Here is a 13,204-nt window from a genome sequence, read left to right on the forward strand (position 1 = left end):
TTGCTTTTCCTAGAAAGGGAAATGTTTTAGTGCAAGTCTATATTTCTGCCCCAGCCAAATCAACACTTGCTAAAAATGGAAGCCAATCAAAAACCCTAAAACAGCTTGCTGGTGCATTTATTTTATGATTTTGATGAAGGGGGAAAAACAGAATTGCCAACATAGGATGTTAATTAATATTTTATCCTCCAACATAGATTCTAGGTATTCCAAAGAGCTACAATGCAATTAGAAAGCATAACATTTAAAGTTGTGTCTGGGTGCCTAATCTGCAGCATAGTCGCTTTCCAAACCCATATCCAATTTGAGCCATATTTTATTATTATGCATCCAGATCTAAGAGGGCGACATCTTCTGTTCTTCAGTCTTAACCTGTAGCTAATGATCAGTGAACACTATTTGAACATATAAAATCAAATTGCTCTGTGAGGCCTGTGCCGTTGTGCATTTCAGTATCTGAATCTCCCAACAGATTGTATTCTGTCTGAGGAACCCACGTAGAGAACTTTGCAACTGCTTTGCTCCCCTTCACAGGAGTAGCTGAACAAGCCAGGGCGCAGCTCTTTATCATAGTCCCCCTTCGTATGCAAACCCAGAAACTATGGTCATTGACCTTCTGACAGGCCAGAATATGAAGGCATGCTTAGCTTCGCACCTAACAAAAGGCTATGTTTAAGTGCCCGTCGGGTTGCTCACACAGAGGGAGGAATGAAGTGGCTGCAAAGGAGCTCAGTACACCCACTCCTATGTAGCTCTTGCTGATTCTGGCTTTGCCTCATGACTGCAAACTTCACCAGCACCTCTTTTCACGCCGCCATTTCTAAGCAGCAGCTTTCACAGAACTGACTTCACATGACTAACTTTACACAGAGGTGTAAAGTCGATCGGGAGCCTGGGGCGGCGCATGTGCCATGCGCCCAGGGGCGGGGCCAGCCACCCACGGCCAGGGCGGGACGCTCCGCAGGGCCTCCAAAGAGTCTGCCTGCCTCCTCTCACTCAGCCGCCTTACAGCTGAGGGGGAGGCGGCGGGCAGACCATTTGGGGCAGCGTGGAGACTGCGCACATAATCCACCGCATCTCTCCCAGGAAAGATGTGTGGCTTGGGCACATTGCAGGCCCTGTGGTGAGTGCCGCCCGGCGTTTTATCACACACACCCTCTGTGGCAACACCCGGGGTGGCCTGTTCCCACCACACACACCCTTCCTCTGCCCCTGCCTCTGTGGGAACAATAGCCTCTGCATGGGTGCGGTATGTACATGGCTGCTGGGATGTGCATGATTGCAGCAGCTCGGAAACGTGGTATCCATGGTCAGCAGTTGTGTACAGCCCCCATGTGGTTCCCCTAAGTGCACCTCCGCATGAGCCTAACCCAGCCACCAGCATAATGAGGGCTGGGTACGTTCACACGTTAGTGTGGGAGCTTCATACGGAGGCTTCTAAAGCTTGGAAGCTAGGTAGAAGATTGCTTGTCGAGTTGTTACACCTCTAATAAATTCCATACCACCATTACCCCATGCAGTGTACACAGGCCATATTCGCAGAACTGTTAACCCCATCCCATTGTGAAATTGTCACCTCGCTGTAATCATCACATCAGGCTAGATATTGACATAGAATGGGTCCAACACATGTTGGAAGGACACCACTGGCCCAGGCTGAAAGGAGCATGAGCAGTAAGCTTCTGGGAAGTGATTCCAGGACCCCTACATTATGCAGCCAAGCTGGTGGGAAGGGCAGTGCAGTGAGCATGACAGAAGCAGGTCTGGTTTAGGCAAACAGCACCTGGCCAGAGAAAGGCTGTCCCATTTATCAGTGCTCTCAATGGAGGGAAGAGCACTCCTACTTCAACAGAAAAATGATGGTGTCTGGGAAAATGAGAAGTTTTCAATGTACAGGGAGTCATTTTAAAATATGGAACAGCAGTCAGTCATCCTGTTCTACAGGCTGATAAGGTGCATTGCACATGCTCCGTAGTTTGTCTACTACAAAAGACCACGGACCACAATCCTGGCCCAAACTGAGTCAGGTCTAGAGTCAAGGCAATATAGGACAGGATGCTACCATCTCAGAGCACAAAAGCAAGACCAGGACACTTAGTAGGAAGCTCAGGGAAGCAGGGAAATGACAGAGGCAGGCAGGCAGATTCCTTTGTGGGGCACTCTCAAAAGCATAGCTGCCAAGTCCCCCGCTGAAAAATGCAGGATCAGCAGCGGCGCGGCACCGGAAGTCGCTTCTACGCATGTCCAGACATGCGTAGAAGCAACCTCTGGTGCCGCTCTGCCCGATTTCCGGTGCCCAGACATGGGCAGAGCGGCACCCGAAATGGAGCCTCCCTGGCAGGTAGGAAATCCGGGGGATTTCCGGGATTTTTTTCTATTCGGGATAACAGCGGGAAACGGGTTAAAATCCGGGGGTTTCCCGCGAAAAACGGGAGACTTGGCCGCTATGCTCAAAAGCTGGTATGTCAGTCTGGTTGCCTGCAGCCTATCTGCTGTTCCTACAGGAAGCTGGGTCAGTGATGACTCAGCAATGCACTCTGTCCCAGCTGATTCTTATTCCTGGTGTTAGCAGGTAGGATGCAGGGGCAGTCATTGGCAGGCGCAGCCATGCACAGCTGCAGTTCTTTATCTTTGCAAAAGCACCCATGTGCATGGCATGTATTCTGAAGACCAGTTTCTACTGCAAAAAGAGAGAGAGAAATAAACATGTTTCCCACCTATACCATTCCAGGCCATGTCTAGGGATAAAAGCCCTGATGTAAGCTTCTGTTTTTTTTTAGTTAAAAAAAAAGGTAGGATAGTTCATTTAATTTTTAATAACTATTAAAAGAGGCTGAGCAATTAACCGCTCAGAGGCATGGCACTGGATTCCTGTGAGGTCAGAATTCTACCCGCTTAGAGGATGAGGGGCGCTTTCAACTCGTAGCCACTTTACTCTGGCTCGCTTATTAAAGCATCGGGATTGACAAGGCACCATGGCTCATAATTGGAAAAGTCATGAAATATCTGAGCAGAACTGGCAAATGAAGGCCTCCAGCCAATTTGTCAGCTTGCAGTCTACTCGGGGAGATTTGAACACTACAGCCTTGACTATTTAAAATAATTTTAAAAAGCTCCATCCAGCCTGTTAAAACTGTGAAGCTTTTCATTTATTATGTGTTTATTATTCTGGCTGCTGTAAAGCTTGAAAATGGCAGGGGTGGGGAAGCCTTTTGCTGGTGTACTTGTCTTAATCAAATTGATCTTGGCCCAGAGGGGATGAGCATCGTCTGTCAAAAGAGATAGACAGCATCTGATTGGTTGCTCATAGTGTGCTGCAGTTTGAAACCCAAGGTTACACTGGACTGTGCTGAAGGTCTTAAGCCTGGAGGGAATGTAAACTCACAGCCTGGTCCATTGAAACTTACCAATGCACAACCATCAGTATTGATGATGGGATGACATTCTGTGCTGCACCTGAGGGCAGCAAGCCTAGTTAGGTGGCTGAGAGCAGGATACCTCAGGGGACTCATGGGGAAGAGTGATGGGCCTGCAGCTGCCTTACTCTGCCTAATGGTAAAGCCGGCACTATGGCTTACAGCCAAGGTGTTTGACTTAATTCACACATTCCTTGCCACTGAACTGAGAAAAATACAGGGCAAATCATGTGGCATCAGCCAGCCAGATAAAACTATATTTAACTCTGCTCTGTAGATGTGCAGCCAGAAATTAAGCTGATTAAAGATAAATTAGAAGATCAACCAGTTATTGAATAAAATATGTTCAAACTGAACAAAAAACATAAAACCATACTCTGGAATAGCGTATCCTATCCTTTCAGTGGGTTGCAGTTAATCCCCTCAGAATTCAACGAGGCTTTATTCCAAGTCAGCATGTATAGGGAAAGGTTAGGCTGCCATTTTTAGTTCAACATACAGAATCAAAGAAACACATACTGTACATTATTTGCTGAACTGACACCTCGTTGCATTTAATGGAGATGCTTCAGGTTTTACAGTTTGCTTGGGTAGCCTTTTAGAAAACCAAAACCTTCTGTGGAGAGAATATACTATAAAAGGTTCATCCCCTCCCTTCTCTTGTTTTCTTTTTATTAAAAAAAAAAGGCTGCACTAATTCCTTAATATAGGAGCCAGGCGTTCTCAAAGCAATTTGTGCAGTGCTCCCCACTTCAGAAACCTTTCGCAGAAATCTCCTTTGTTTCTATATAAGTACAGCTCCACTCGCTGTTTTTGAAACACGGGCCTTTAAAAAGAAAGAAAGAAAAATCTTGTTGTGCTTTTGAAGTGAGAATTATCCCAAAGAAACTCCAGGTCTTCATTTTAAGTGTGCTATTGTGCCCTTCAGCTTTGCTAATTCTCTTAAGACCATAGTAGGAAGCTGTAAACAAGGTGGGGATTTAAATCCCGATTTCCTGCTTTATTTGTTGAGGATTTGTGCAAGGCCTCACTTAGCAGAAAACTGAGTCAATGGAGAAAAAGAATTTAAGGGAAAGGGGTTGTTTTAATTCTGTTGCTCCTGAACAAAACACATCTGCGTCAGGACTGGAAACAGTGTCTTTTGTAGACATGCCCCTGTCTACAAAATACTTTCTGCTATCTAGGTATGATTTTAATTAATTAATTAAATTAATAAATAAATTAATGTGGGTAATAGGTGTAATCCCTGGAAACTTGTACCAAAAGACATCAGCTTCAAATGATGTCAAGTGGGTATTTTATCAGAGTTAAACATGTTATCTGATCTTAGCCGCTCTGAGCCCGGCTCCAGCCGGGGAGGGCGGGACACAAATAAAATACTATTATTATTATTATTATTATTATTATTATTATTATTATTATTATTAGGATCGGGCAGCATCTTGCATTTCTCCTGTCCCTCGCAAAGTAGAACAGAAGTTGAACCCCGATACAATGTTTAGGTTGCAATCTTATGCGCACTTACCTGACGGTTAGTCCCACTAAAATTGGCAAAGCATACTTCTGGGTTCAAATGTATATGGGATTGCACAGTAATTATCTGAAGCAATTGTTAATTGGGTCCCCCCAAAATAATCAGACTGCTCTGTCACTGAAATGGAAATTGCACCTCCATTTAACTTGTCTGTGTTGTTTCTTTCTGAAAAGATTTTAAATCTGCTGTGAAAAAATAAAATAGCAAAAAAAACCAACCACCCCCCTATGTTTACATCTGCAGGCTGAGTTAAAACAAAAAAAGCCATGATGGTTAAGATTTTCGCCCCCAAAAGTCTAAATGGGCTTCTCCTTAGCCAAATATAGTAAAATTAAGAAAACATAATGAACCACATTTCCTTAGAATGGCAGAATCTATTACAATTATTTAGAAATGCATAAATAGGAACTGGCTGTTTGTTACCGTCCTTCTAGTTTGCTTTTGGGGATGAGTTGTTTTGGAGGTTTGTTTGCTTTTATGAGGGAAAAGTTCTCTTGTTAAGTGCAGAAGAAATGCGCTCAAAGTGGGGTAGATGCTGATTCTAGTACCTTTGGCCTCAAGGCAATAAGCCAATAAATAAGTGTTGCAAGTTGACAATGGAAGCTGAAGACTATTTGATAAAGGCTTGTGAGCCTGGAATTCAGCCGAATGCTAGGGAGCGAAGTAGTTCTCGTGCTTCATTTAATAGCATTTGATGCATCTTATGCAATGCAAAGTTTCTCTAAATTGTTTCTTTCTCTATATGTATAAATGAACAGATGCAGATAGAGCTCAAAAGCATGGCATGGATGAATTTATCTCTTCCAATCCCTGTAACTTTGACCACGCTGCACTCTTTGAGATGCTTCAGCGCCTCACTTTGGACCACAGACTTAACGATTCCTATTCTTGTCTGGCAAGTATATTCTTTGGTCTATATAATATCAATACTGGGCACCAGAGTCTGACCTGGGGGGAGTGTGTGCCGTGCAACTGCAATTAGTGGAAGCCGTGCCGGCTTACTCCAGGTCCGAAATTGGCCCCCAAACGTCTTATGTTTCGAAAACAACCTCTATTGAACTTATTGTCTTTGCTAGCCATTCTGCAATAGGGTTTCATGTTTCCTTTTTAATAAAATATTGACATGTAAATGCTAAGAAACAAGAAGCAGGACGGACACTCATGCTTTATCATTGCTTCTCGTCATATCCTAACCAGCAAAGTTGGTGGAATTGAACCAGGAAATAAATTTGGCCATCACTAACACGTGTTAAATTCCTGTATAATTTTTAATTTCACATTTGCTGAATGTGACTACACCCAAAGCTGTGTTTGATCCTGCAGTTGGGACTTTAGATTTTACTTGACTTTTGGTGCCGGGTCAGACACCTTCAGAACATTACACTTCTTTTGTGTGGAATGCATATAATTTCACAGTTATAGTTCACTTGTTCCTATGATGGCAGGATTACAGCTCTGGCACACCTCAATTGTATTGAACATAATTTATAAAAGTTATTTGCAGCCTCGGACCCACCCTGTGTAGCTATGTCTTGCGACCATTTTAATCCCGCAACATAGCTCTGCTCTGCTGAGAAATTCAAATTGTTACTAGACTCACCTGCTAGTCTGTTACTAGACATAAAGGTAAAGGTAAAGGGACCCCTGACCATCAGGTCCAGTCGTGACCGACTCTGGGGTTGCGCGCTCATCTCGCATTATTGGCCGAGGGAGCCAGCGTACAGCTTCCATGTCATGTGGCCAGCATGACAAAGCCGCTTCTGGCAAACCAGAGCAGCACATGGAAACGCCGTTTACCTTCCTGCTGTAGCGGTTCCTATTTATCTACTCGCATTTTGAGGTGCTTTCGAACTGCTAGGTTGGCAGGAGCTGGGACCAAGCAACGGGAGCTCACCCCGTCACAGGGATTCGAACCGCCGACCTTCTGATCAGCAAGCCCTAGGCTCAGTGGTTTAACCCACAGTGCCACCTGGGTCCCTGTTACTAGACATAGTATGTAGTTAAAACCCTACACAGCTTTGGCCCTGTATACCTGAAGAAGCGTCTCTGCTTGCATCATTCAGCCCAGACATTGAGATGCAGCGCCAAGGGCCTTCTGGCAGTTCCCTCACTGCAAGAAGTGAGGTTACAGGGAACCAGGCAGAGGGCCTTCTCGGTAGTTGTGCCTGCCCTGTGGAACACCCTCCTGTCAGATGTCAAAGAGATAAATATACAACCTTCTGTAGACACCTGAAGGCAGCCCTGTATTAGATGCTTTTAATGTGTGATGGTCTGTTGTGTTGCTGCTGTTTTTTGAGTCCGATGTGCAGGGTATAAGAAATGAATACATTATTATAGGGATCCTGGGAGATTTGGAATAACAGTTCAATAAAATTTGCATTGGTTTGGAGGGTTTTTTTCTCATAATGGGGGCCTGAATGATTACCCTATTGGAGTCATGAAAGGTTTTCCCTCCAGATCAGATTGAATTTGTTTTTACCTTTCATTGCTGCATGATATGTTCTGCAAACATTCTTGTGCTGTGCACATGATTATCTGGCCATGATTATGGTATGCTTCCATCTGCATTGGGCAGGTGAAGGGTGGGGAATGAACAGAGCTGTCTTCAGGCTTGGGAAGAACATAAAGGCAAACTTGCAGCTCTATCCACAAAGGTTGCTAGTAAAGTTGTCTGCTCAAACCTACATTAACGAACTACAGTACGTCAGTGGCCAAGAAGGAAAGAAACAGCTATCTTTAAAAAGTTTTCCTCACTGATTACCTCCAGGTGATGTCCACTCACCATGAGTGACCAGGTCTTATTTAACAAATCTTATTTAAGAATTGATGCTTTTGAATTGTGGTGCTGGAGGAGACTCTTGAGAGTCCCATGGACTGCAAGAAGATCAAACCTATCTATTCTTAAGGAAATCAGTCCCAAGTGCTCACTGGAAGGACAGATCGTGAAGCTGAGGCTCCAATACTTTGGCCACCTCATGAGAAGAGAAGACTCCCTGGAAAAGACCCTGATGTTGGGAAAGATGGAGGGCACAAGGAGAAGGCGACGACAGAGGGCGAGATGGTTGGACAGTGTTCTTGAATCTATGAACATAAGTTTGACCAAACTGCGGGAGGCAGTGGAAGACAGGAGTGCCTGGCGTGCTATGGTCCATGGGGTCACGAAGAGTCGGACACGACTAAACAACTAAACAACAAATTTAACAAATCTCAGCGAAGGCCTTCGCTTCTTTCTGACTAAAGTTCAATTATTCTAAATAGCTTGTTTGTCTCTGTGAACAATGTTTAAAGTGAGTGGGCATTGCTTACTTGAATTTAATTTCTGTGTTGTTGTTTTAAATCAAAACCTTTGTTTTGAACTTTGCTGGTATATTGAGGCTACCATTCTACTTACCAGCAAACAAAAAGTAAACGTAACAACCTATCTCTATCTTGCCTACTCTCACCCCACCCCAACTGTACATTATTATTACGTAATCACCATGAGGTCCCATATTACCAATATAAAAAACTAGATAACAACCAAGAGAATAGAATGGATCCTAAAGAGTGTGTGTGTGTGTGTGTGTCTTTGCTGCTAGAGAAAGTGTATTCCCCTTTGTTGGCTCCTAAAATGAAAACTTATCCTCGTGTCTAATGTATTGGGTAGCATTTCTTTGAGAGGCAGCAGGTGCTGATTCATTCACCTGTAACATACAGTGGTGCCTCGCTAGACGAATTTAATTCGTTCCACGGGTCAATTCTTATAACGAAAAATTCGTCTAGCGAATCCCATAGGAATGCATTGAATTTTTTTTTTGAAATTTTTTGCCCATAGAAACGCATTAATTGAATTTCAGTGCATTCCTATGGGAAACCGCGATTCACTAGAGAAATTTTCCATAAAACGAATTCGTCTAGCAACCTCCGCTTGAAAAATCCTTTCGTTAAGCGAAAAAGTCGTCTTACAGGGCGTTCGTCTAACGAGGCACCACTGTACATGCCTCAGAGAAACCACTATCTATATTTTTTATTTAAAAAAAAATTATTGATTTTTTAACATATAACAGCAAAACATACATCACCCACACACCATCCCCAATACCTACAATAAAAAAACAAGAAACCACTATCTATAATGCCCATCTGCATTCCATGCCTTGGCTGCCTATGAGCTTCCTTATAAAATATCGGTGGTTTTCTATTTTACCATTAAAGTTAATGAGACGAAATAAAGCTGCCTTACATTCCTGTTTTAAACACAGTATATGGAATAATATGGAATCTTAAACACAATATGCGAAGCCTTTGCAGCCCATTTATTTATACTTATGTGGATCTTTTAAAGGTGTGTGCATGTGTGCGTGAGAGAGAGAGAGACTCTGTGTGTGTGTGTGTGTGTGTGTGTGTGTGTGTGTGTGTGTGTGTGTGTGTCAATGCCATACGAACAATATCAAGCCAAGTTCTCCATTTGCTGGGCTTCACACAGCTTGACTCACTAAGATTTTTTTCAAGTTGCAAATAAGATGTAAATACCAACTGGTTCACAGGTGATCTTGCCGTGACTGTAAGCCTGGTCCTGAAGATAACATGTAAGGCTGTGCAGAAAGAAAATTGGGTTCCCTCCAAGTAAGATCTGCTCAGAACAGACCCACTGAAACTAATGAGCCTATGTTAGTCATGCCTGTTAACTTCAGCGGGTCTACTCATTGTAGGGCTAGCATTGGGTGCAACTTATTGCTAATTTCCCTGCTCAGGAGAGAGCACATCTGCTCGCATGTAAGGGAAACTGTGTGAATCGGGCTACAGTTCAATGCTGCCATAGATGAGTCAGTGCAGAGGCATCCCCGGGGAACTGGAGCAAATGTACCAGAGGGCCATGTCTCTCTGAGTTTAGAATGAAGACAGCACCCCTCCCTCTCTGTCGTAAAATGCGCCTCTGCAGTTGTTCTTGTGGCAATTCTTGTTTGCTCTGTGACAGTTTCATAGACAGAAAGATGCCCTAGAAACAGCATCCTTGCTCTTTCTTGAGCCACTGCCGCACAGCTTCGCTCGATTCCCCACAGAGGCAGAGATTTGTATGAAAACAAAGAAATTGACTCATCGCAGATAAGACAGAGGCGACACTTCTTGGCAGGGAGAAGCATTTGGGGGAAGAAGCAGAGGTGTTGTTGGCATCGTTTACTGAAGCTGCCTGCCACAGTCTTCATAGCCATAGGCTCCCTCTCTGCAAATGGTCTTTTAGAAGATGCCTCCACTGTCCATCACTGGTACTCACTCCCATCTTTTAACACTGCAATTGGTGCCTTTCCGCTCTGCAGATTTGACATGTGGGGACTTAACATGCTTTGTTCTACTGCTCTTGAAATGGATACAAAAGCTGCAGAGATAAGCATACTTTCTTCTTTATATCTGAAATGAAAATTTGCATTCAAATGTTCTAAGAGTTTGAAACCCTGCTCCCGCCCCCTGCCCCCCACCCCCCACCCCCAAAACTGGTGGCATTGGGAGATTGCAGAGTTTCTGAAAATGTCAAACTGGACGATTCCAAAACATTCCGTATTTTTGAAAATCAATAACATCCGCGATCTAAAGGTTCAGTGGGAAATGCTAGAAGGCCTAGTCTCAGGGTGTTATATGAATACTCTTTCAGTAGTGCCTGGGAATTTTTTGTCAGTTGTTTAATTCTGAATTTTTAGTATTATTATTTGTTACTTTCCGATTTAAAATACAGTATTTTTCGCTCCATAAGGTGCACTTTTTTCCTCCTAAAAAGTAAGAGGAAATGGCTGTGCGTCCTATGTAGGCAAATGTGTGGTCCCTGGAGCCGAATTGCCCTGGGGCGAAAGGCAGATCGTGCTTTTTTTTTTTAGAAAGAGCTAAAGGGGAAGAGAGTGTTGAAAGGAACCCACTCAGCAGCTGATTGCAAGAGATTGGGAAGGGAGATAAGGGAGCTAGCTCCCTTCCAGGCCCCGCCCAGGCCCCTTGCCCAGGCCTCAGTTGTTGTCTGCAGAGGGAGGCTGTTTGTTTCCCCAGTGACATGTGACTGGCTGATTAGTTTATCTGTCTGGAAACTGTAGAAATGGGTCCCTTTCCTTTCCTAGAGAATCTGCAGAACTGTGAGTTGAACCCCATAAAAACAGCATTTTTCCCCCTTTGCAAGGTAAGCTCAACAACTTTGAGCTGATCCTCAAAAATGGAGCTTTCCCCCTTTGCAAAAAAGATGCACAACTGTGAGCTGATCCTCAAAAAAATGGAGCTTTCCCCCTTTGCAAAAGAAGCTTCCTCAAATATTTAATGGGGGGGGGAAAGGCACCTGGGCCTCTAGGAGTTGGCTGCTATGCCTAGGACAATTCAAGAAAACAAAAAAAAATTCCCTTGTTTTTCTCCTCTAAAAACTAGGTGCGTCCTATGGGGCGAAAAATACAGTATTATTCTAAATAAAAACTATTTATCTTAGGCCATTTTGTGAACTAAAATGAATGTTACAAAAATGCAAAATGAAAGCATTAATGCCATTTACTGATAAATGAACTAATATCAATCCCTTCTCCTTCTGACATACCTCCTCTTTCAGCCTCCTGGCTCTCGCTCAAGACCCAAACAAACCGAGAGCTCCTCCTCTCGAAAAATAAATAAATTTCACAGTAAAGAAGGTTCCTGGAACCTTCTGACACCATCCAAGTCTCTCGCTCTAGGCTTGCTTTTGATAGGTAGGCACAAAGGTAGACAGGGCTTCCTCAGGCTGCCCTCAGCTGTGTCTCATTCAGTGCCCAGCTGCAATCCACGCACCCAGTTCCAGGCTACAGAGATTTGGTGAGCTACCCAGAGGTCCCCAAAGGCAAACAAGGTACCCCTCTACCCAACAGTTCTTGCTCTGGCCTCTGCGTACCTCTCTTGATGTTCCCGATCTCCTATACACTCAACAAGGTAAAAAAAAGGGGAGGGACTGTATGGATCCACCCACATCCCAAATTGCCTATCACCACATATCTTTCTTTCTTTTTGTTTTGTTCTCCTCAATAGCTGTCAGGTTTCAGGGAATCGGCGTCCTCCCCCGTGGCAGTAAACAAAAGATCAAACGAAAGGAACACCTTACCAGTTAGAATCTTTAATAATCACAGTAACAGAACAAAGAACACATCTACTAGAAATGGCGGTGCTCCCAATTAAGGGTTACTCCTCCCTCCATCCCTATTAATCTACGTCACTCCTACATCTTGTAATCTGAGCTTGTACCCTCTGCGCTTTCTGTTCTAACACTTTCTAAGCTCTCCGTGTCCTTGGAGAAGGGGGGTGGACGCTGTCCAGAGACTGTGAATCTGTTAACTCTCTCTTTCCCAATGCTGCTTCCCCTAGCTGTTCCCCACCCAGTAATTCCCAGCTTCTGCCTTCTGAACTATGCCCCTCTGCAAACCAATGTTCCAAGTCTATACTGTCCTCCTGATCCTGAGAAGATGCAGAAGCAGGGGGAGGGGGAGGCTCTCACCATTCCTCCTCAGTGCAGCCCTCCTCAGCACAGTCCCTGACAGTAGGGGAAGCCATTCATGAATGGCAAGTCACCCTGTTCACGGACTCCATTGATAAGATCTGCAGCTTTGGGCTTTTCCGCCATTCCTGAACTGGGAATAGCAGTGGTGTTACCGTTTGTGGAGTTTGCACCCATGCCTTACAAGGCTTTAGACTCAAGCTTCCCAATACATTGCAGGATGTTTTCTGGTTGGATGGCGAGTATTTTCTTCAGATGGTTACATAGTCATGGTCCCAACAAGTAGCCCATCTACCGTTTTCCTGTTATCTTCTGCCAGCACTTTTATGCCTCCCCCCCCCCCCCCGTGGTTCAGTGTTCATTCACAAAGCGGTGAACTGCTTTCATGCGGAGTCTTGTATGAAAAGTAGAATGGAGGAGCATCATTACACAAGTGGAGCCAAAAGTCACCAGAAAGAAGCCAAGTTTATCAGAGGACAACTTCTATGGACAAATATAAGTGCCATGGCTGCTGCTTTTTTTAAAGAATATTTTTAGAACAAATAGCAATCCCACAAAGGTGAAAATCACCATCAGGCCTTTCTAAAGCAATTTCATTTTTATTTCAGGAAAGATGTTAATGCTCAACAGATGACCACCTTAACCTTCATTTATCCAAGATATTTGGTTGCAAAATGGACTTCAGCATTGCTATAACAAAGTGGAAATAGATCCCTAGGATCATAAAGGCTAAGTCTCAGTTGTCTTCCAGACACCCTGTTCCCTGCTGAAAAAGTGAGCGTTTAGAAG

At 44.1% G+C, this 13,204-nt stretch overlaps 1 protein-coding gene across 3 annotated transcripts in view; it reads left to right on the forward strand.

Annotated features, from left to right (window-relative positions):
- CADPS (calcium dependent secretion activator) overlaps positions 1-13,204 on the forward strand; it is a 384,452-nt gene that overhangs the window by 227,290 nt on the left and 143,958 nt on the right. For all 3 annotated transcript variants that reach the window (XM_088662501.1, XM_035106762.3, XM_035106769.3), the window contains exon 12: positions 5,709-5,845. In XM_088662501.1, the coding sequence (XP_088518627.1) occupies positions 5,709-5,845 (137 nt within the window). The remainder of the gene's footprint in view (positions 1-5,708; positions 5,846-13,204) is intronic.

This window comes from Zootoca vivipara, chromosome 2 (assembly GCF_965207765.1).
Source record: "Zootoca vivipara chromosome 2, rZooViv2.hap1.1, whole genome shotgun sequence".
NCBI lineage: Eukaryota > Metazoa > Chordata > Lepidosauria > Squamata > Lacertidae > Zootoca > Zootoca vivipara.